Raw genomic sequence first — 22,825 nt, 5'->3', positions numbered from 1 at the left:
GTGCTTGAAAGATGACTGGACAGAAGCAAAACTATTACGATTAAGGAACAGGAAGGAATATAAAGGCACCAGGAATTTGGAGGACTTAGGATAAAATGCATAGATTAAATAAATTCTCAACTTAAACCATAAATTCCAACCATCTTCTCAATCAACTTTATAAGGGCTTAGAGTCAGAAGCAAAGATAAAAGACTCAATTTCTACCTTTTCTTCCAAATCTTGCCCTTGACCAAGAATAGAACCAAAGAAATCAGGGGTAAAAATGACACTATTAGTAATAACAGCAAAATAGCCCAATAGCAGCGAATACAAATTCAGAGGAACATGAGACTAGTCACAGACTAGGTAATTCACCATCAAAGTGCATGTTATTATTTAACACATCATATGAAGCCAAGCACCAGTATCTACAATGCAAAGCAATCCTTTGGAAAAACAAATTTAACGAGTGAGTTAAAATGGTTAGCAAACAGTCAAAACAAGGTCATAGTCATGAGTTCAGTTGGTTTCCTTCTGTTCTAGGACCACAGACTGCTAACAGCTGCCTCTCTGACTCAGCTAGCTGTCTCTACAACATCTGGGTTTTGGTCATGAGAAATGAAGTGAGTGCATTAAAAAAAATCACTCGCTATTGGGAGGGGAAAAAAATCATTAAATGAGAAACCCTGTTAATGGTAACTAATAGTAATGGTTTCTGTGTATTAACAAAAAAAAAGGAATTGCTCAAGGATAGATGCCAGAATCCAGTGGATAAATATCTTCATGGTGCTGAACAAAATACCCATCAACCTGGAATTCTACACCTCATTAAGCTATTGTTCAGTAATTATTCTGTAAAGAACAACTTCTGGAAATAACTAAGATGAAAGTCATCCAACAAAAGAAGGAATCAAAGTAAATAATACAAGGATTGAGACACTTTTGTGCAAAGACAGTCTGTAAACAATGAATCCAGTTAAAGAGAGACCCTACGGGTGAGAATTACAGTAATAGAAGAGATGGTTAAGATTATAACTTTGAAAATACAAAATATCCAGAGATATGTCTTTCTGAAGGAAAAAAAAAAAGGAAATAGAAAAATAACATAATTTACAAAACCTGTGAGGAGAGGTAGAAAAAATTGTGAGTGTATTATTTCCCTTGTCATTCCTAGCAATGAATCAATCAATACTGTCTAAAATAAAAACATGAAGTTAAAAAAAGAGTAAGGCAAAATAAACATTTTCCAGCAACACACAAAAAAATTCTAACCTACTAATGAAAACTATTCATTATTTCTAATTATAAAAGAAAAATACCAGAATAGCTACAATGTGGAAAGTGGCAGGAAGACCCTAAAATATCAATAAACAATATTCTAGATAGTTCAAGACGCACAATTCGATAGAAAATGTCAGGCACTGTTTAAAAGTTCTGAGTGAACATCTCTTCACGCTGCCTCCCAATACTGCCCCTGTAAGTGGGTTAAAGTCAGGATGCAAGATCAGTTCCCTCAACTCCCTCTCTCCAATCCACGAAACTTTTCTCATCCATACCCACAGTGTTGCAACTCTGTGGTTGTTATTCTAATCCACTCATGCCATTCTTCATTCCTTCTCTGGTAACAGCTCCCCTCCCCACAACACATGGCCACGCCCAAGGTGGGCGAGTCCAGGTACCAGGTACAAACAGATATGGTGTCTGGTCCAAGGGTGGGTATGCGACCAAAAGAAGGGCCAAACAGAAACCCTCCCTGGAATCACAATGCACATGGGGAGAACACTGGGATACTAAGCAGACACTACACACACCCAGAGCTACTGACTGCCATCTTGCCTGTCTACTACAGGAAGCTCATCTTACGAGGAAAAAATGAGTGAACATAAAAAAAGAAGGGTAAGCAGAACACAAGGGAAACCCTAACAGAGAAATTCTAGGCAGCACTGAGCCTTGGTTCCAGGATGCTGTCTCTGTGCATTTTTTTTTTTTAATTGTGTAAGCCAGCAGTCCCCAACCTTTTTGTCACCAGTTCCATGGAAGGTATTTTTTCCACAGACGATGGGGGGTGGTTTAGGGATGACTCCAGCACATTTACTACATTTGCAGCTGCTCCCCAGCGCTGATCTCACAGAAGGCAGAGCTCAAGCAGTGAGTTGAGCGAAGAGGAGTGGCTGTAAATACAGAAATACAGATGAAGCTTCCTTCACTTTCCCACCACTCACCTCCTGCTGTGTTGCCCAGTTCCTAAGAGGCCTCAGACCAGAACCAGTCCTCGCCAGAGGGTTGGGGACCACATGTGTAAGCTACCCCCATCAGGATCCTTCCCATCAATGATAAAAATATCCTCCAGACCAACAAACTGTTTAGTGGGTTTTTGTCACCTAGTAACAGAAGGGTGACAAAAGACCTAAGTAACCCACCCTTACTATTTCCTCATTTCCATTTCTCAGAAGAGATGTTCCTTCTCCTGTCCAAGACTCAGCCAGTCTCCCTTTCTCTCTAGTTCTGACAGAACCTAGTTCTCATAGATACTTGAGTGTAGTGTGTACTTCCCACAAGTCAGCTTCCTCTAGCTTAAGTCCCTTCCATTTAAAAAAAACCAGAAAACACCACAAAGAACAAAGCCTTTCCTTTTGCCTTGAATGGCCCTCAAGCTGTTCACCTCTAGGTCTTTCCTCAGAGTCTACAGCTGACTTCCCCACTCCTTCATGTTATTCTTCCTGAAACCTAGGCAATTAGACTCACCCCACCCTATTCTACAGAAATTACTATCCTCAGGGTGTCAACAATACCTCTCATTTGTGATAACAATGTTTTGTCACCAAAAATGGTGTCGGAGATACAGATATAAGCAAAAGAGATTCCTGGGTATCTCAGCAGTAGAATGCAGGTGTTGTCTTCTGAACCTTGGGGGTGGTAGGGAAAAGGATTATCCGGTTCTACAGGGTGAATTCCTCTTGTTGACTTGCTACAGAGGAGGCTGTTTTATAACTCTGTAAGGGTAGACACTGTAGACAAATGATAACAGTGCAAGTGTTTCCTGTCCCATGGAAATAATTCCATGATAATCCAGATAATTCCAGATGATTCCTATTCATAGCCATAAAAATGAAGTGTGCTGGGAAAAGAATTTAAATCTTTCTAAGTCAAAATGGACTAGTTTTAGCACCTTACAGTTTACCTCAATTAATTAATTGAATAAAATCTTTGACGTGTTCATTTTGCATGAGAAACATGATTCTACCTTATCAATAATTACACTTCAATCACTTTCAGTTTGTATCACACTTGCACTCGTGATTTCCCCTGTTTAGAAATTAGTCCAGGTTGACTTCTAGCACAAAGCACTTCCTACTTCTTATCTATGTCTCTGGCCATTGCTCATCCTCCTCTGATAGCATTGTTTCTCTTTGTTCCCCTTAAATGTCGCAATTCCCCAGGGTTCATTCCTGGGTTGTTTTCCAGAGGTGTCATCAAGATCAGGTGGGTAAAATGAATGTAAGGACTTATCACTGTAGCTGGCACTTTGTTAATGCTCAATAAAGGTTAGATAGTATTAGCATCCACATCATTGTCACCATGTCAGTTTTGAGATTGCTAAATTTGTGACTTTACAAACCTTTCTTCCCCTTTAAAGAACAGGTCCTATGTTCTATTCATCACTGCCCCCTTATCACCCAGAGGTATACGTTTGAAGGAGGAAGAAAAAAACACTAGGCTTCTATAGTATTATGTGTGTATATATGAATATATGTATATGTGAATCTTATAGTAGTCACATAATTATCTCACATTAAAATATTTTTCCATCTGGGGGATGGTCATGCTGGAAACTCAGACTTGTGGGGGGAGGGGAGGGAAGAGCATTTATTGAAACCTTAAAATCTGTACCCCTATAATATGCCAAAATAAAAAAAATAAATAAATAAAATATTTTTAATGAAAGCTATATTTAAAATGACTCAAAACAAGCCTTCCTCTCTTACTACCAACCACCAGTAAAGTTCTGTTGGAAGGTATGGGGGGACCCCCGAATTCTACCCTCTCTCACTTGGCAGATCATGAGATCTCAGACCCTTGTAGCCCAGGTCACAGGTGGCATGGGACCATGGGGCGAGCAGCACTGTTCAACGGAAATAGAATGCAAACTGCCCATGTCATTTCAAATTTCCTAGTAGCCAAAAAAGGAAAAGTACAAAAAAAACCAGGTGAAAAACAGTTTGAACTATATATATATAGGTATTTAATAATATTTATGTTGTATTTAACAATATATTTAAAGTGTAATCAGTTCAATATGAAATAATTATAAAAGTTATTAATGTGTTATATGCTTTTTCATACTAAATCTTTGAAATACGGTATTTATCTTATCCTTACAGCACACATCGGTTTGGACTAGCCACATTTCAAGGGCTCAACGGCCACGTGTGGCCAGTGGCTACTTACTGTACTAGAGGGCATGGGGCTACAGGCTCCTCTAGGGCAGGCTCTGAGGGAACTGAGAATGGGACATAGTGACATAGCAAGAGGGTGACTTTTTAAAATGCAAATCTACAGTCACTCCCCTTCTTTAAAACAAAAATAAATAAACGCCTTTAATGACTTCCTGTTGCTACAGAATGCAGAGCAAATTCATTAAAATGGGTGGCAAAGCCTGCAGTCTTGGCCCTTTCTGACTTATCCAGCCTGTTGTTTGTCTAAGAATATGGCTGATGTGTATCATCCTACAAGACCTCCATGGGTAAACAGTGAGCAGAGAAGGACGGATAATACCAGAATTCCAAGAGGAAGAAGACAGCCAAAGGACTTATTGTCTTTCCTCCCACCCCATGGCCACCAACAACCTGGCAAAGTTTTAAACGAGAAGAACCACTTTGTGGCTTAGTTAGCCCTGGGACGAACAACAGAGTAACCCAGGAAGTAAAGCCACCCAGGCATTAGTGGGAAATAAGGAGTGTTCCCAGGGTCAACAAAAGTATGGCCATCATACAAATGTAAAAACATCTGGTTATTCCTAAGTAAAACTAAGGGAAGAAAAAACTTGGATGCAAGCTATGACACACATATCAAAATAGTCATGTACCAGAAAAGGACAACTTAGTCAATATCATTAACTAAATATGAATTCTATCCTTTAAATTCTATTAACATCCAACATAATCTGTATATAAGCATGCACAGAGTTCCAATTTACCAAATTCATAACTTATCTACAAAATTGTACTAGAGGAACTCAGAACAAATCAGCAGAATATGAATATTATTTCTAAAATGGATACTTCACAAAAGTCACATCTGGGAAAAAGTTAATTTATTAATAACCCCTACTTAATAGTAAACAGGTAGAATCAAAAATATATATATATATATATGACATAAGTACTAGTGATTCCCACTTAAACATGAAGAATTCTCTTTTCACATCATGGTTCATATTCCTTTCAAGATAAAAATTACCTAATATGTAACATATTGTGATAATATGGTGCTTTTTTGCTTCTTAAAACACAAGTTAGGAATTATAGACTGTCCTTTCTGAAAGAGTGCTTTCCAAAAAGATTAAACATCTAAATAACAATTTTAATGGTTATAATTAAAAATAAAAATATTTTAATAACAATAATGTTTCATTTTCAATCCAAGAATGTTAAAGGAAAATTCCTAGTACAAAAAAGTTTTTAACAAGGAAAATGTTGCCAGGCTATCTGCTGTTTATACTGAGTGTAAAGAATGTTGCTTTGCCAAGAAGCTTAAGATTAATTCCTATAAATGTTCTTAAAATATTAATATAAACAGCCACATGTCCTAGAATAGACAGTTGTGTAAGAATTGTGAGATAAAATGCCTGGGACTCTAGCTATTTTAAATTGAATTAATAACGAAGGAGTACCCTGTACAATAATAACAAAAAAGAGACTAGGAAGAATTATACAAAGAATGAAGATTTCTATAAATTGAGAGGGTATGACTTCCAGGACAGAAAGTTGAATAAAAAGGCAAAGTGCAGAACAGTGCACTTTGTATTTCTTTTGTATAAGAAAAAAAGGGAGAAATATATATTCTCTTTTGCAAGAAGAACAAATCAGGAACAATGAAAATGTTTATCAATAGAATGGGTGGTAAGTGAGCTTTCTGAGTATAATTTTTTTTATAGAATGAACAGTGTGATCACAAAAAGTAAAAGTGGGTGGAAAAAGCTAAAATTGAATACAAGCAGATGTAAATGAATTCAAATATACCAAGTTGGTAACAGAAAAAATTAATTCCAGCACTTTTAACCACAATACCTTGACTATTCAGCCATAGTGGGATATATTCTAAAGATAAAAGGAAGTGCTAAGGAATCTTAAACTACTCAGTTTATTTATGATCACGATATGATATAATTTTAAAAAACACGTATGTATATTGTAGGGCAACACACATAAATGTATTAATGATATGGTGAATCGTTAGAGACCAAGATTTCTACTGTAAGAAAAAAAAAAGATAAAATATAAAAATACAAAATGTACGAAGTTATATTTTTGTAAAAATGCATGCAAGTTGGCGGCCAGCCGGGACTTACTTCTTGGCAATACTGCAGGATGCCCTCCTTGGTGCCAATGCAGGTTTTGGTCCCCGACGGATCTGACTCCCACTTCCCATTCTGCACGTTCATGTGCATGTTCAGTTTGCCACAGAACATGGCAATCTGGGGTTCAGCCAGCAGGCCGGCATTGCCGTCAGTGGGCACCTGAAATAAAACAAGTTTCGGTTAGTTATAGAATCCATAGCTCCGAGGCAGAGGCTGGGGAGAGGAACGGGAACTGAACAACAATATCATAAACAGTTCTATTCTTGCTAATTCTCAATTATGAATCAGCCCTACCTTCAAGCACTCCTTCGGGTTAAGTTTTATATATGCTACAGACATTTCCAAACACCTACAAAACAGTGCTTTCTTTCACACTGAGATAAAGAAAGAAATTAACAATATTGAAAGGAATTTATTCATTGCAAAATGTATACATTTCCCCATAGGAGATTTTGCAGAAACCTGCTAAAAGGTTCCTACGACAAAAAGATGTTTTCTCTAAAATAAATACAATCACTGTTGAGGAAACCACATTCTCATAATAACTTCCAACTGACACACAGAACACAATGCCAGTCCCTGCCCGATGAAAGGGCCTGAAAGTAATACTGTCTGCCACTTTTTGGCACTGAGCATGACATTATCAGTGTGCATTATTAGTTAGCATGTAGCTGCATTATGATTTGCAACAGAAAAATTTACTGTAGAATTTCACCATCTACAAATGTAACTGAATATGTTGGCCATTCCTCTTGGTTTTCCCCAGAACATTCTATGGTTAGTAATGTCCCAGCTCTTAAAAATATGTGCAGGGTGCTGGTGTCCTATCTCCCCAACCACACTGGGCCTGCCATGTAGTAGGTGACAGATCTCGGCTATTACCATTGCAGGCAATCCGCCACTTCATGAAAACGACTTTGAAAAGGATGCCTTCCATATTTTCAAACCCTTCAGTGTACAGGTATTACCTTCATATAAATATTTTAAAAAGGGAAAATGTAAGTCCTAAAATATCTGTACTGTCTCAATTAATAGGTTCTGGTATCCCAAAAAGAAAAGAAAAAAAAAAATTCAGCAGGAGATGAAAAATAAACCCACAGAAGTAAAAGTGTTATTTGAAACCAAGGAATCAAAAGACACATTAATCATGATAATTCCTCCCTTGTTAAATCCAACTGCTGAGGGAATGCGAGACATGCACGCCAGAAGAATTAACTCCCAACAGAAGCCATTCATGCACGCAGTCAAGAATGGGGTGATTCCATAATAACTTGTGATCATTCCTGAAAATTGTTCACAGGAGAAGAAAACCCAACAACACTAAAATTGCACTGAGAGATTTCAGTTGAAGAAACTAAATAGTTTCCAAACATTTCTTCCCACAGAAATGTAAAACAGGATTACATCTGCCCATTCTAGTTATCTTTACATATATTTACCCAACCATAACAGAGGATTTATGTCCTTTACAAAAAAAAAAAAAAACACACAAAAAACAGGTCTTACAATGAACCTAGTCATGAATGTAAAAGCTGCTGTTTTCAAGTAATTTTTCTATAAATAACAAAACTCTGCCTCTAACATTGCCAGATGTTTAAGTAACAGCAACTGGGGCAAGTATGTCCAGATCATCAACAGGAATAGCTGGAACCCCTCACCTCTTCCACCTCAGAATACGGATTTTGCCATTATTATTGAAATAAGTAGTGCAGACAATAACATTGCAAGAAAGGTAAAGAAAGTCAAATAATAATCACATACCTGTAGATAAGGCCTTATGACATGGAGGGCCCTGTCCTTAAGGAATTTACAAGCCACTAATGGAATCACCTTTGTATCCCCCATGGTATTTTATTCTGCTTACCCTTCAAACCCATTCCTGTCCCCAAATCGTGTCTTGAAACCTGATCCCTAACTGAAGAGAGATACTAATGAGCCTTTTACCATAGCTGATAAATATTTTGTTGAATGAATGTTCTCCTCCCAACCTCAGTATTTCTCCATGCCTCTGTTTCTCCACCATCTGTTCAGTACAGTGTCTAAGGAAAGTGTTCTACGTCCTTGTCAACATATATGTGCTTGATGCCATGTCATCCCCACAAGAAGCATGTAATTGACAATTTCCCTCCCCATGGTAGCCAGCCACGAAGAAGGCCACCCATGATCCTCCTGGAATTCATGGCCAAAGGCAGTCCCCTCCCACGAGGTATCAGGGTTTGTGCAACAAACAGAATACAGCAGAAATGATGATGTGTAACTTCGAAAACAAGGCCATGAAGGGCATCCTGGTTCTTCATTGCTCTCTGGGATCACTTAGTAGGAAGGAGGTCAGCCGCCATGTTGTGAGGCCATCCAAGCAGCGAGGAGAGGCCCAGGTGGTGAAGAACTAAGGTCTCCCATCAACAGCCAAGTGAGTGAGTTTGGAAACAACCTACAGCCTCAGCCAAATGTTTATGTGACTGTAGTTCTGGCTGACACTCGACTGCAACCTCAAGAGAGACTCAGAGCCAGAACTCCTCCGGGAGCTACTCTCAAATTTCTGACCCACAGAAACTGTAAGAGAATAACTATCATCTTAAACCATTAAGTTTGGTGGGTTATAACCTATTAGAAGAAAATAGATACCTACTACACTCACCCTATTATCTAGCTCCTTATTACATCCACAATTAGCCTTTGATCTCCTCTTTTAAAAAAGGCAAACAATAAACAAAAAACATTTCCTTCCACTTTATTACCCTCAAGAGCAGCAAATCAGCAAACTTTTTCTATAATAGGCCAGATAATAAATATTTTAGGTTTTGTGGTTCATATAGTGTCTTTTGTGACTATATAACTTTCATTGTGTAGCACAAAAGCATCCTTAAAGACACTAAGACTACAAGTGGCTGTGGCTATTTTCCAGTAAAATTTTATTTATAAAAAAGGCAATGGGCCAGATTTAGCCAGTGGGCCATAGTTTCCAAATCCCTGCTCTAGAGCAACCATATTCTGCCATGTCTTTCACTGACCACAAATTTTAAATCATCTGATGATTTGATGATTTCAACATTCACTGTCAGGACTTTCTCACCTGCTTCTTAACCCCCCCCCCCCAATCTGGTTTACATTCTCAGCATGGCTCAAACTGCTTTCTCGAAAGTTACAAATGACCTGTTATGTGAGAAACCAAAAGGACTTTTCCTTTATACACGCCACTTTTCACCTGTGCCCACATGAACTCTCCCTCTGAAGCCTTTTGGCTTGGCTTCTATGGCAATGAATTATCCTAGCCCTCCTACACCTCTATCCCTTTGCTGGCTCACAATCCTCCAATTTCACAGTGGAGGCCATTCCTAAAGATTCAGGTTTGCTTCTCCTTTTACCTACTTTAAAAAGTCTCAGTGATCTTCCTCACTTCATTCCTAACTGCAGAGAGGCAATGCTACTAGAACAACAAACACTAGACACTGATGCAGTTTTGAGGCAAAGTCTTTGCCCTGACAACAGGGGGACCAACCACCCCGGTCTGCCCAGGACTGAGGGTTTCAGCACACGAGATTTCCAGTGCTAAAACCAGGAAAGTCCTTGGCAAAATGGGACAACGGGTCACCCTATCTGATAAACCTAACAAATAAATGCTTTTTCACTTATTTCCCCACCTTGACTTCTTAACTTCCTTTTATTTCTTCCTTTTATTTCTTCTCTTCGTTATTCTTCTCTCTTCTGGACTTCACAGTTATTTTAATGCTAACAGCTTGCATATGTGTACATGCTGACTACCAAATGGTGTTAATCTTTTTATATCTCTTCAAATAAACTATGTAATTATTTTATGATCTCTTCACTTTAACAATGAAGGCTTAGAATAGAAAATATATGCTTTGGTTCCTTTCACATTTTCCACCAAATGAGATGGTGGAAATGGTTAATATTAATAGAGATGGTTAATATTAACTTCATTTATTTGTCTGTTTCTTTTTGTGGAGCTGGGGTCTTGCTATGTTGCCCACGTTGGTCTCAAACTCCTGGCCTCAAGCAGTCCTCCCGTCAAAGTGCTGGGAGTAAAGGCATGAGCCACTGCATCCAGCTGAGATTTAATTTTAACTTTAAAAATAAATGTATGGAGATTCACATTAACATGCCCTATTTTCTTAAAATGGAGACAGTTTAATAGTTTAAACTTTTGATTACTCAATAATTAGGCCAAATTATTAAACTAGATATTGTAAAATTGGTTGTATGTATACATTTTGTTACATGAGATATTACAAGGGACCCTTCACAAACAAATACTTAAATCACAAAGCCATGTTTCTCAGGGAAAATTCTTACACAAACCAACACCAGGTGTGCACATGAAAATCAGAGCAATTAGCTTGGAGATACTGAATTGAACCAGAAGCCTTTCTATTCTTACTGAAGCCCACCTGCTAAGAATTCCAGATTTTAAGTACATATCACTGTCCCAGTTAGTTAAGACAAGACAAACAACCCACAGCATCCTCACCTGCACCAAATAATCCATCTAAAAAACAAAGCCTGGTTGCTGGGAGCAGCCCACTTCCTGGCATTCAGCCAGAAAAAAAGCACCCTCACCAGGCAAAGTGACCACACACAGAATAATACTTTGTAGTCCAAGGGCCCAAAAGCTTTACTCAAAACACTTTTCCTGAATGAAACCTCAAGGAAATAGCTTAATAAGTCATACACAGGGTCCATATTCAGGACTTGCTAGCACGGACATTCTTAAAATTGAAATCTTTAGGTCCTAGAGTAAGTTATTTGCTGCCAGTAAAAATGCATGTTCTTTCAAAGTAATCCTAAATATAGTTATTCCTGTTTTAACATTTCTTTAATAGAAAAGAAATATCAATAACTTAGAAGATGGGAAATATAACCGCTTAAATAACTACTACATTTAAAAATTCTGTTTAGGTCTTAACACTAAGGCAACTTACGGTAACTTTGCAGAAATTTTAAGGCAGTATCTGAAAGATCAGAACCCTGGTAGTGGTCTATGCATTTCTAAGAGACTGAATATGAAGGCAATTCTTGTAAACGGAATGACTTTCCAGTGACATCATAAAACTAGAGATGTTTTCCCATGGGAAAACAGTGTTCCTGACAATGAACAAAATAACTGGCTAAAACAATGGAGCGTTCACATTGCCTGAAAAGCAAGAGGCTGTTTAGAGAATCCTCGAAACTGCAGAGCTGTAAATATTACCCTTAAAAATGCTGCAAGCCTTTTAAGAACAGTCCTTTGCTACCAGAATATATATATATATTTTTTTTTTTTTTTCGAGCCACAAGATACAGAGTACTGAAGTGAAATAGACTTTCCAAAGCAATTTAGCTAGAAAATGGCTTTAAAATGGCTTAAGGGGAAGTTAACATAAACAAATGTAAACATATATACCTAATCTGTACCAATCTGCAAAGGTGAAAACTCAGAAACCTACACCTAAGATCGCTGCAATTTACAATTAAATGCAAAGTCGGCTTCATAAACAAGTTACCCAGCTGTCTTTCAAACCGGGTGTTCCCTTTCTCCAGAAAGTTTCTCTTTATCATCATCAAGGAGATCAAAATTCCTTATACAGCAGGCTTGGCAGCATTCCTCCCCACAGAGTCCCAAAGAGGAGGGAAAAGCTAACAAGGAGCTCTCTGTTTTGCTGGCTGAAAAGTCCTGCTTTGCAAGGGAGGGCACAGATCCATAGCTTAGCTGCATTCGTGGACTTATGTAATTTTAAGGTTTCTGGCTAATGAAAACCATCTCTTTTCTGCATTTGAACCGACTTCTCACTGGTTTGAATAGCTGGCCTCATATAATGAAATATTTGGTACTTTTTAATCAGATTCACAACTTCTTCCGAGTCAGATTCTTGTTTAATATCTTGTTTTTTAAAGTACAGGATAGTGATATTAATTTCTATGATATTTGCATTTTCCCTCCCATAAACACAGTTTTCCCTTAACCTGGCATAATTCAAACTATACTCCACAAAAATTCTTTGACGTTTAATGTTAAAACACATTTAAACTTTCCGCTTTCAAATGTAAAGAACTATTCTCTAGAATCACAATCTAGAAAATGTGAGAGTGAACCCCTTTGAAGGGGGTAACTTATCTGTAAGGTTTTCCTTTAAAGGCTAAAAAAAAGTATTTTTGGTGGAAGCACAACATCTACAATTGCTCACTGCATCACTAACAGGAGAAATGAAGTTAAAATTAGAATCACAGAAGTGGACTCTAAGAAAGAGGAAGAGGCTTTGGTAAGGATTTGTGGGAGGCCTCAGTTACAGAGGCAGAGAAGGGAGGTGGACCCACTCCGTGAAGGGTTCTCTTGACATGACCAGGCTGACTCTCTAATTAAAACGGAAAATTGCAATTTTCCAAGCCTTTGCCCCTGTGTGTGTGTGTGTGTGTGTGTGTGTGTGTGTGTGTGTGTGATGTATTTGTGTTGATAAGGAAGAACAGAGAAGCTAGCCAAGGCATACAGAAAAATGTGATTACTGAAACTCCACGCGGTTTCGATTTACCCACGTGGAGAGTCGCCACATCTATTCACATCAACTATTTGCTACGTGATTATTTCAGAGCTTGAGTTTCAGCCTAAAAATGATTTGCCACAAAAGAGACTAGAGAGAGAGAAAAAAAAAATCCCTCTCACAGAGCTAATCTACATATTTCACTCCTGGAAACTTGACATTCTTTTTGGGGGCACTGTTGATCTGGCTTCAAATTACCAGCTTTCATTCCTTGATGCTATTCATGACCTCTGTTGATACCAGGCTTTTCTTTCCATTCAAAGGATGGATGTTCTCAAGTTGACCCAAAACTCCTACCATCTCATAACAAGGCTGGTAAATCACGCTTGCTGCTGGTGCCCAGTAGGAAATTGAGAGGTCTCTCAATAGAAACCTTTGTTATTCCACACACGTGAAATTAATAACCAACATTTAGAGAGCGCATTTTAGGCATGCCCAAGAAAGAGTGGTGTCCACTACTAGAACTAATATAAAGAAATAGATTTAAAAAATAGAGCCTTATGCTTGGTAATCAAATTATTAGCCTCAAAAATAGTTTATAATCCAATTAACGCCCATTTAGCCCTAAAAGGTGAATGTTTTATTTTCACTGCATATATACAAACGTACGTACAAACATATAAAACCATACACATACTATGTCACGTATACTTGTGTCTAATGTGCTCTTAACTAAACTCTTTTCAAGGTCATTTTGATGTAGAAATAGTTAATCTATTTAATTTTGTCTCTGAAATTTCATTGACATATTTCATAGTCACCAAACAAAAACATAGAGTATTGAGATCTTTATCCTATTTTGACTTTCTCAATTTTGCTATATCTCATCAACCTTGACCTTGTGAACATGGAGATAGGAAAAGGGTTAAGAGCCAAAACCAAACCATGTACGGAGGGCTTTGCTCAATATCTCATTTGACTCTCAGAAAAACCAGTTTAAATCACTTCCGCATCTAGTCAGATAATCAGAAAGGCTCAAAACCTGCCTAGGAGTCTAATATCAAGACTGTTATTCCAAAGAACATGCTTACTTTTATAAGCCAGTTGGCATTCCTGGTATACAATCATGTAACTTGTTCCTAAATTAGTTCTTTCCTTAAATCAAATGCAGCCAACTGACTGCAAACTAGGAGTCCAACTCTCCCAACATCCCAATTGTTAATGCATGTTTATCAATCCTTACCTTAATGTGTATTATCCGTTTCACCAGTTGGCATATACCCACTTATGTATATACCTGTATATATACCTACTGTACCACTACCTATATAGTATGTAGTGGCAGTAGTAGAAAATATACCACACATACACACTGATCTCTAGCTATAATTAGAGCAAATGTTAAATGCTGGCACATAGCTAAAATTTCATTGTAGAGTTATCACATTTAAATCCATGTTGCTAACACACTAGAAGACTTAAAAATTGGGCTCCTCAGAGTACTGGTTTGAATGGCATTCACTGTAAAGAAATATGATAGTAACAGATGAAGGATTTCCAAGTATGATTTCCACTGATTCTGACAACCAGGACAGATTAGTATTCAGTACATAATGCAATACAGAAAAGTAAAAATGTATTACTCCTCTTTAGGAGGAGAGAGATATTCTATACATGTTCAATTTCTAAAGTGTTACTGTTTTCTAGCAAATCAGGCCAAGTTCAGGCAAGATCAGGCTTGTGGGCTATAATAAATGGTTATTGTTTTAATCCATTATATTTGGGGCTGGATTGTGGCTTTGCAGCATAATTGTAGCAAGAGAAACTAATACACACATGAATTTGATAGGAATAACTAAAATATTAAGTAACAGAATCAGGGCTCAACATTATTTCGGAAGGTAAAAACTTTCTCAAATTGCTTTTTTTTTTTTTTAAGTATATACAAGATCCTATATTTTGCTTCGAATAATTCTTTAAAGCAGTAGAGGACAGAAAAGGCATAGTTTTCAGAGATGATGATGGAAAAAAAAACCAGCTAATGCACTCTCTTAAGCTTCAGCAACAGACAGCCCCAGACAACCATGAGAAATCTTGCTGCATCAAATCACACCTAGAAGGATGTATTCACATTTTCAGAAAAATACTAAACAATTAAAGAAATACACCTTGGAGGGGAAGAGAATTTTAAAAGGAAATAGAGCCAGCTCATCTGCAAAAATGAGGGTGGAAGACAACATCTAAAGGAAAATCACAAGGAAGCACCAACTGATAGGAACAACAGTGATGAAGAAAGATTGTGGGTTGGGAATGAATTTCCTGAGATGATAAGCACCTTATCAATGAACCAGTTAATTAGATGAATGACAATCCATCAGCATTTCAGAAGAGATATTTGCATTGGGGTGAAAGTTAGAGATTGACAGTTTTCCAAAGTTTTTAAGCAGTGGAATCTTGTGCTTAAATAAAATCTGTGTGACTGGGTGCAGTGGCTCATGCCTGTAATCCTACCACTCTGGGAGGTCCAGGTGGGAGGATCCCTTGAGGTCAGGAATTCCAGACCAGCCTGAGCAAGAGTGAGACCCCATCTTTATTAAATGAAAAATTAGCCAGATATCGTGGCTCGCCCATAGTTCCAGCTACTTGGGAGGCTGAGGCAGGAGGATCGCCTGAGCCAGGAGTTTGAGGTTGCAGTGAGCTGTGATGATGCCACAGCACTCTAGCCAGGGAGACAGAGTGAAAGTCTGTCTCAAAAAAAAAAAAGTTATACATGGATTGTCAGCTGAAATGGGGGAGGGGGACCAGCACCCCCTAACCCCTGCATTGTTCAAGGGTCAACTGTAGACTGTTGAATACCCTAAACATGTACTATCTAATTGGGTAAAAGCACTCGCTGCATGTGGCTTTTGAGCACTTCGATCGCTTCTAGTAAGACTAAGGAACTGGTTTTTCATGTTATTTAATTATAATTCATATAAACTTAAAAACTGTTACTCTATCCCATTATTGAAAAATGTTTAAGCATGTTTAGAACTTGGGGAAGTGAATCTACCTTTTGACTGTAAATTTTAAGAATCCAAATAACAAATTTTCCTGATGTAAGTTTAGTGTTCTACTTGAGATGTGGGGGTTTTTTTTTTCCTTTCTTAAGAGACCATGTCTTGCTCTGTTGCCCAGGCCAGAGTGCAGTGACATCATCACAGCTCACTGCAACCTCAAACTCCTGGGCTCAAGCAATCTTCCTGCCTCAGTCTCCTGAATAGCTGGGACTATTACAGGTACACACTAATACAGGTACACACTACCACACCTGGCTAATTTGTTTATTTTTTTGTAAAGATGGGGTCTCACTATGTTGCCCGGGTTGGTCTCCAGCGATCTTCCCATGTTGGTTTCACAAAATTCTAAGATTACAGGCATGTGCCAACCACACCAAGCCAACATGTGTTTTAAGTGTAAAATATACACAGGATTTCAAATACTTAGTATAAAACTATAATATAAAAGATCTCATTAATATTTTTTATATTGACTGCATTTAAAATGGTCATTGGGTTAAATAAAAATATATTACTAAAATTAATACCAATTGCTTTTTAAATGTGACCACTAAAAACTTTAAAATCCTGTAAGTAGCTTACACACATCTTTATGAAATAGTGCTGCCCTAAACATGCCAGAAATAAGCCAGTACAAAATATACAACACAATAATAAATTATGCTTATGACAACATATTATATATTTGTCTGTTATTAATCTTACTGAGTATGTACCATCCCCTCTCAGCCTCTTTTATAAGCTCTTGGAAAGTAAGGACTTCAAGTACTTCAGTTGGCATAGACCAGCACATTTCTAGCCAGAAACTTCATGAATATTCAATATTTAATGTATTATATGAGGTAGGAGAGTTATGGCATATGAGCCATCTCTCTTGGTTCTTGCTACTAGAGTTGGAAACAAAGACTTATTAGGGGCAAATATTAATAGAATGATGCACCAAACACAGGCACTGAAGCTTTTAAGAAGATGCCAATCAATTATTACAATCTTTAGATCTGACTGATTTTGTGGCTTCTTTACTTTTCTCCTAATTTATTTCATTTTTTAGACCTCTGTAAATGATGAACAATTTGTTTAAATGCACAGTCTTTTTAGTTAAATGTATTCTGTTTACACTCAATGTATTTCTAATCGGAAATATTTCAAATCTGAAAACAACCTAATGCTATTAAATAGACCATGTTCCTGCTCACATCTTACTCGTGGCTGTGAATTTAAAATCTTATCCTAATTACACTTCTCCCGCAAAAGACATGCAAATTTCATCAAGAAACACTCATGCTACTGTGATCACAGTCTATCAAGCCGTATGTGTTGAAATCTGTGTGACACAAGCAGTCAGGTTTTCTTGCCACACATAGCTTCGGCCCAGCCATCAATGGGGGGGGTAGTAGGTATGTGTGCAGAGAAGAAGGTGGGGTGAGGAATGGGTTTCTGGAATGCTGGGCCAACCAGACCAATCATTTGATACTTGCACCAGATTTCTGTATGTGGCAGACTTAGCACCAAACAAATCGCAAAGTTAAAACCTCAGTATCCCTTGGGGTTTAGTGCCTAGATCTAAACCAGGTAATACGCAAGAGTTATAAAGCCCTAGATATAATTTATTGTATTGCCTTGGAAGAGACTACCCCCACACAATTCGCAAGTTAAATTGCTATGACTATTTCTGGGGTCATTCCCCATATCTGGACACTTAGCATGGTGCCATGGTATTTGTGATATCTCACTCATCACCTGGCAGATGCACTGAGCCTCATCTTTTATGCGGTATCATATCCATCACTATCTAATGACAGTACTAAAATGGACTTTTACCTTAACAATACTCACTAAGCACCACAATGAATTTTCTAGAGCTTAAAGTTTACACCAATATGCTTAATGTACAAATAAGTGCAAATTTAAAAGTTTTTCAGTTCTTATTTTCTTCTCCTAATTTCTCCTCATTTATCCACGGATGTTGACCTACTCATAATGTAGAGCACAGACAAAACAGAGCACCAAGAGATCATTAGGAAACAAGAAGTCTTCAAAAAGCTACAGATGGGAAAATAATGGGGAAAAAAGGTTCCAGAAGAGGTAGAGGTAATCATCATCTAATTAGAACATGTCCACACATCTGTGTCTTCGAGTTGCCCATACTACCTGGACAAGGGGGAAAAAAGAGGCATATTTCTCTATTCATTGTCAGCCCAGAAATTCATCTGAGCCCTGGTTTTCCTTTACAACTTCTACCAGAGTTTTCAGGCCATTGTGAAACAAACGTAGGTGGAGAGGCAATTAGGGCTGCAGGTGGAGAGGCAATTAGTAATTAGTGGAATTCCTAGTCTGGGCTGCATTGAGGAAGCCAGCCTACACATCTGGGCCTGCTATATACATTCCACATTGTCCATGTCCTTTAATATTTTTTACAATTTCTAGTACCAAAATGATATGAAAATACTAATGAGGGTGAAGACTCTCACAAAAATGCTAATTTCCCAGGTACGTTATCATAGTGTCCTTCAGTGTGCATTAAAATCTCAGAGGAGCTCTCAAGGGATAAGAAGAGTGAAGACACATTGAGCTCAGAGCCCCGGCTAAACTGCCTAGGAAGTCACTTCCATCTGGTTTCCCACCAGCATGAGGCAGAACGGTTCAGAATGTTTTTCAAGTCCAGTGGTATGCTGTCATAAATGCCATACATAAGGCAAATGTATGTTTTAGCATGAGCCCCTGAGCCCATGAGCTTATGATTTCATAAAATGGTACTTACTGGTCCTCAACATTTAGTAGACTGTTTTCAATTAATAATGTGAGGGAGATCATAAATGGAGAAATGATAACAAATTTTATTAAATGGTTTCTAAAAGGTCTTAAGAAGGTCACGTCAGAAGATATCAGGCAAGTGGGAAGGGAAAGAGAAAATAAAAGAATGTATTCCATTGAGACACAGGAATTCAGATATTTGTCATTTACTTTTGTTCTTACATCTTCGTGCATATACACAGCAGCACATACATTCCTACTTATGTAAAGATAATAAAAGGCCACCTGCGGTCAGAACAAGAGAGATTATAAACAAGTATATTATATGGGATAAGAGTCCACATATCTTTAAGGGAAGGATAGCAAAGAATTTATGGTCTTAGAACTTTACCTTTCTATTTTTAGCACAGTTACAGAAATATTTCAGGAACAGAACATGAAGTAATTTATTTTTCATAAACAGAATGGATATTCACATTATATCCTCTGGCTTATCTCCTTTCAAAGTTCCATAATATTTATCTACCTTTGCTGTCTGCTCATAACTCTCATACTATTGTGCTTTTATTACTAGGATTTTGGTGCACAAGAAAACTGCTGGGCAAACATAATGGAAAATCAGTGAGAATAATAAGTGGATATAAAAAAAATCCAGGGTAACTTTCAAATAGCATTCTTGTTCATTGTTCAAATTGTATTCTGTTAACTTATCGCTTTTAGTGTAAGCCAAGATTATTTCTTCTCCAGGGTCATAACATTGAAGCATACTCAAGGTTCAAATTTCAGGCCATATGCTTGATAAGCACAGGTAGATTATCCGTCTTAAATAACTTACACAATGGCATTACCAAAGAAGCTCTCCCTTTCTAGAGCCCTCAGATTCTCAGTAAGAATTTTTCAAATTGCTGTTCCTATCGGAATAAATACTATCAGCAACTATAATACGAGGAGAAAATAATTCTGAAGGGGAAGTGACAGTGAAACCTATTTCTATTTTCTAGGCTACATTAAAAAAAAAAAAAATGTTGGAGAAAGAATAGAAGACCAGGAACCAAAAATCAGACTGAAGTCTTATTCTTAAGACTTAATTTTAACATCAGTTTCAGTGACACAACCTCTGAGTCTTAGCTTCTTTATCTGTGAGGACAGAACACAGATGGCTGTTTGGGGGCCCAGCTATGATCTTCATGAAGGCAACTTGAAAGTGACATGGGTAAAATTATGTAGATGCTATTATTATCAGGATGCAGTTGATGGTAGAGCCTATAAGAATTTATCTAAGTTTTACCTGTTAAAATAGAAAATAACATCTGAACACTTCAAGTGTATAGCACAAAGATTCCTAGTCTTATTTATTTATTTATTTATTTATTTATTTATTTATTTATTTATTTATTTATTATTGGTTAATACAACCAAGATAAAATAAAAGTTACTTCACTGTCTATGAGCTCTTACCATTACCTACACCTCTCACTCCCACATACATGCACTCAATAAATATTTACGGAGGGAATTAAGGAATGCCTGGCATGAAAAATAATAACAGTAATAGACTAGAAAGTAGGAAATGTAATTATTAAGGCCAAGAACAATTTAAAATAAATTCCAACTTAGTTACATGTGAGACTTTTTTATTGTGGCACCGAGAGAGTAATTTCCTAATGTAGAAAAAAGAAAATGCAGCACCCACACCTCTGTCTTTACCAATTCTTAAATACCAGTTACAGTTCAACTTGTCCATGGACCTCAGGCTCCTCCTAGAAAACAGTGCTCAACAAACAAGGTGGCTTATGAGCTATATATTACTCAATATGCTTCTGCAGTAATTTCCTGATTCTTTGATAACACATTTCTGAGAGGAGCATCATTTTGCAATTCAGACAGCATTAAAAAATCAGATTATCTCACCAGACTCCAAGAGTTGCACAAATAGCGTGGGCAACAGGACTTTGAGTATGCAATCAACCATTTAAAAAAAATAAACTCCTACAGCTGAAAGCCTTCAGCAGCATAGAACTGATTCTCAGAGATTTCAGTGTAACCTAACACCTAAAGTGAAAGGCTTTATACAAAAATACACCTGAAAGTATAGAAACTGTTGACAGCTAAGCAAAACAGCACAGGCTGATGGTTATCAAACACTTTTCCTTCCCACTTCAAACAGGAGGTTTCAGAGTTGTTTGAGTCCTAGTTTAAGTTTCAGGAAAGTTCTGGCTTGATGCCTTATATTTATTTCCCAGGCACTGAACATATTAGAGGCTAGGGACAGTGGGGTGACCTGAGCATTCTCGACCTCGATGGACACACAATCTAATGGTGGCAACACAAATGAGGCCAAAAGGCTAACAAAAGGTGCTGACATGATAAAGCAGAGGTATGGCAACGTGTGTCAAGGAGCTCTCAGGAAGGAGTGCTAGGGAGACCACAGGCCAAGTGTGGAGGGAGGAGGCGTGAAAAGTAGCATGGGGCTAGCAAAGGAATGACCTTGAATTTGTAATAAATGTCTGAAGTCACAGGGATCTGCTGGCACATTCCACAGAAATCAAGAGCAACATACCAATGAAGCATGAGAATGATTTAGGGGCCACATGATGACTTTCATGGACCCCTTCCTCAGTTAAAAAAAAAAAAAGACATTAAAAAGTTTTATGTTAGGGCTGCATTGGTATAAAGATAGCTCTAATTCAGGCTGGATTCATTATTATATATTCATGATTATTATTATACTCACTATTTTTCCTTCTGGTTTTAAAAGAAATTGAAGTTAAAATTAAAACATTTTTGTGGACCCCCTAAAGGTATTGTGGGAACAGCACATGACTAAGAAGTCAGCCCTGCGGTGCACAGAAAAGGGAAGATGAGCACAGCCAAGGCTACAGCAGGGGCTGTAGCACCAGAAGGAGAGCTGCAGCAGTGACAGCAGAAAACCAGAACGAGAACAGAGGTGGAGAAGATTCTGAGGCTTGTACATTTCAAGGATGAGGACACACGGGGTGGTGGTGATGGTGGGGAATGAGTCTGCAGCCTTCACGGCTAAGGTCAACAGGCATCAGAGTGCACCAAGCTAGAGAACGTGATTTATGTTCCATGGGGGTGGAAGAGAGAAGGAAAGAAAACAGTTACCACTTCCCTGATTTATTAGCAAACATCCTGTTCTGGCCTCTACCGACGTGGGCCCCACACCGCATCAGGAGTTCCTGCCATCAAGCTGGTAGAGCAATCCATCTGCGTTTCATAGCCTTGAGTGATGGGAAATTATTTTGACTTTCAAAACTAGCAGATGGTTAACAGACCTGTACAGGGTTGTCTCTCTGACCTGGGGAAAAAATTATCTGGACTCTCACCAGGCACATGATCATCCTGAATCACACTAATGCATTCCTGATCCCCAGGGAGGTCTTTCTGACATGTTTACTGAGGAATAAGTCTTAAAATAGATAAATAACATGCAGCACAATCTATAGCCTGCCCTTGGGTAAGAGGGTATAATACTGTGTTGGAAAGATTTAAATTCTACCAAGAAATCTAACCAGAGAGTGTTTACATAAGCAAATATTTTTTAACAAATGTATTTAAATAAACCAAGAGAAGTCATGGCTGTGATCACAAAAAACCTGCATGTGAATTCTGACTTCCTGCTTTACTGTTATTTATAGCAGTAATTCATAATTCTAGTAAGAATTATAAGTAATTAGATGGCTGTTTCTATAACAAAGAGGGAATGACATGGGAGTACACCTAACACTAACCAATCCTGGCCTAATGAAGGTAAATTCTCAAATATCCACATGTACTTGGCTTTCTTTTATATGCATGGCCAATCTTCAGTCAAGAGTTGCTTTGTCATGGGACTAGTCTCGACCATGTTGTTTAGCTATGCACCAGTTCTCCATCAGGGAAAGCTTGCCAACCCACATGGATCCTAAGCCACCTTGCCTTTTGAGCCCCAGGAATTGTTTCTAGGTGGTGTTTCAAA

General features: G+C 37.9%; 2 protein-coding genes across 7 annotated transcripts in view; both read right to left on the bottom strand.

Annotated features, from left to right (window-relative positions):
• ATP5PF (ATP synthase peripheral stalk subunit F6) overlaps positions 1-22,825 on the bottom strand; it is a 411,638-nt gene that overhangs the window by 322,116 nt on the left and 66,697 nt on the right. The window lies entirely within an intron of this gene.
• APP (amyloid beta precursor protein) overlaps positions 1-22,825 on the bottom strand; it is a 249,330-nt gene that overhangs the window by 187,245 nt on the left and 39,260 nt on the right. For all 6 annotated transcript variants that reach the window (XM_012764451.2, XM_012764452.2, XM_012764453.2 and 3 more), the window contains exon 2: positions 6,552-6,719. In XM_012764451.2, coding sequence (XP_012619905.1) covers positions 6,552-6,719 — 168 coding nt within the window. The remainder of the gene's footprint in view (positions 1-6,551; positions 6,720-22,825) is intronic.

This window comes from Microcebus murinus, chromosome 1 (assembly GCF_040939455.1).
Source record: "Microcebus murinus isolate Inina chromosome 1, M.murinus_Inina_mat1.0, whole genome shotgun sequence".
Lineage (NCBI taxonomy): Eukaryota > Metazoa > Chordata > Mammalia > Primates > Cheirogaleidae > Microcebus > Microcebus murinus.
The sequence above is the reverse complement of the archived record's forward strand: the minus strand, read 5'-3'. Positions and strand labels throughout refer to the sequence as shown.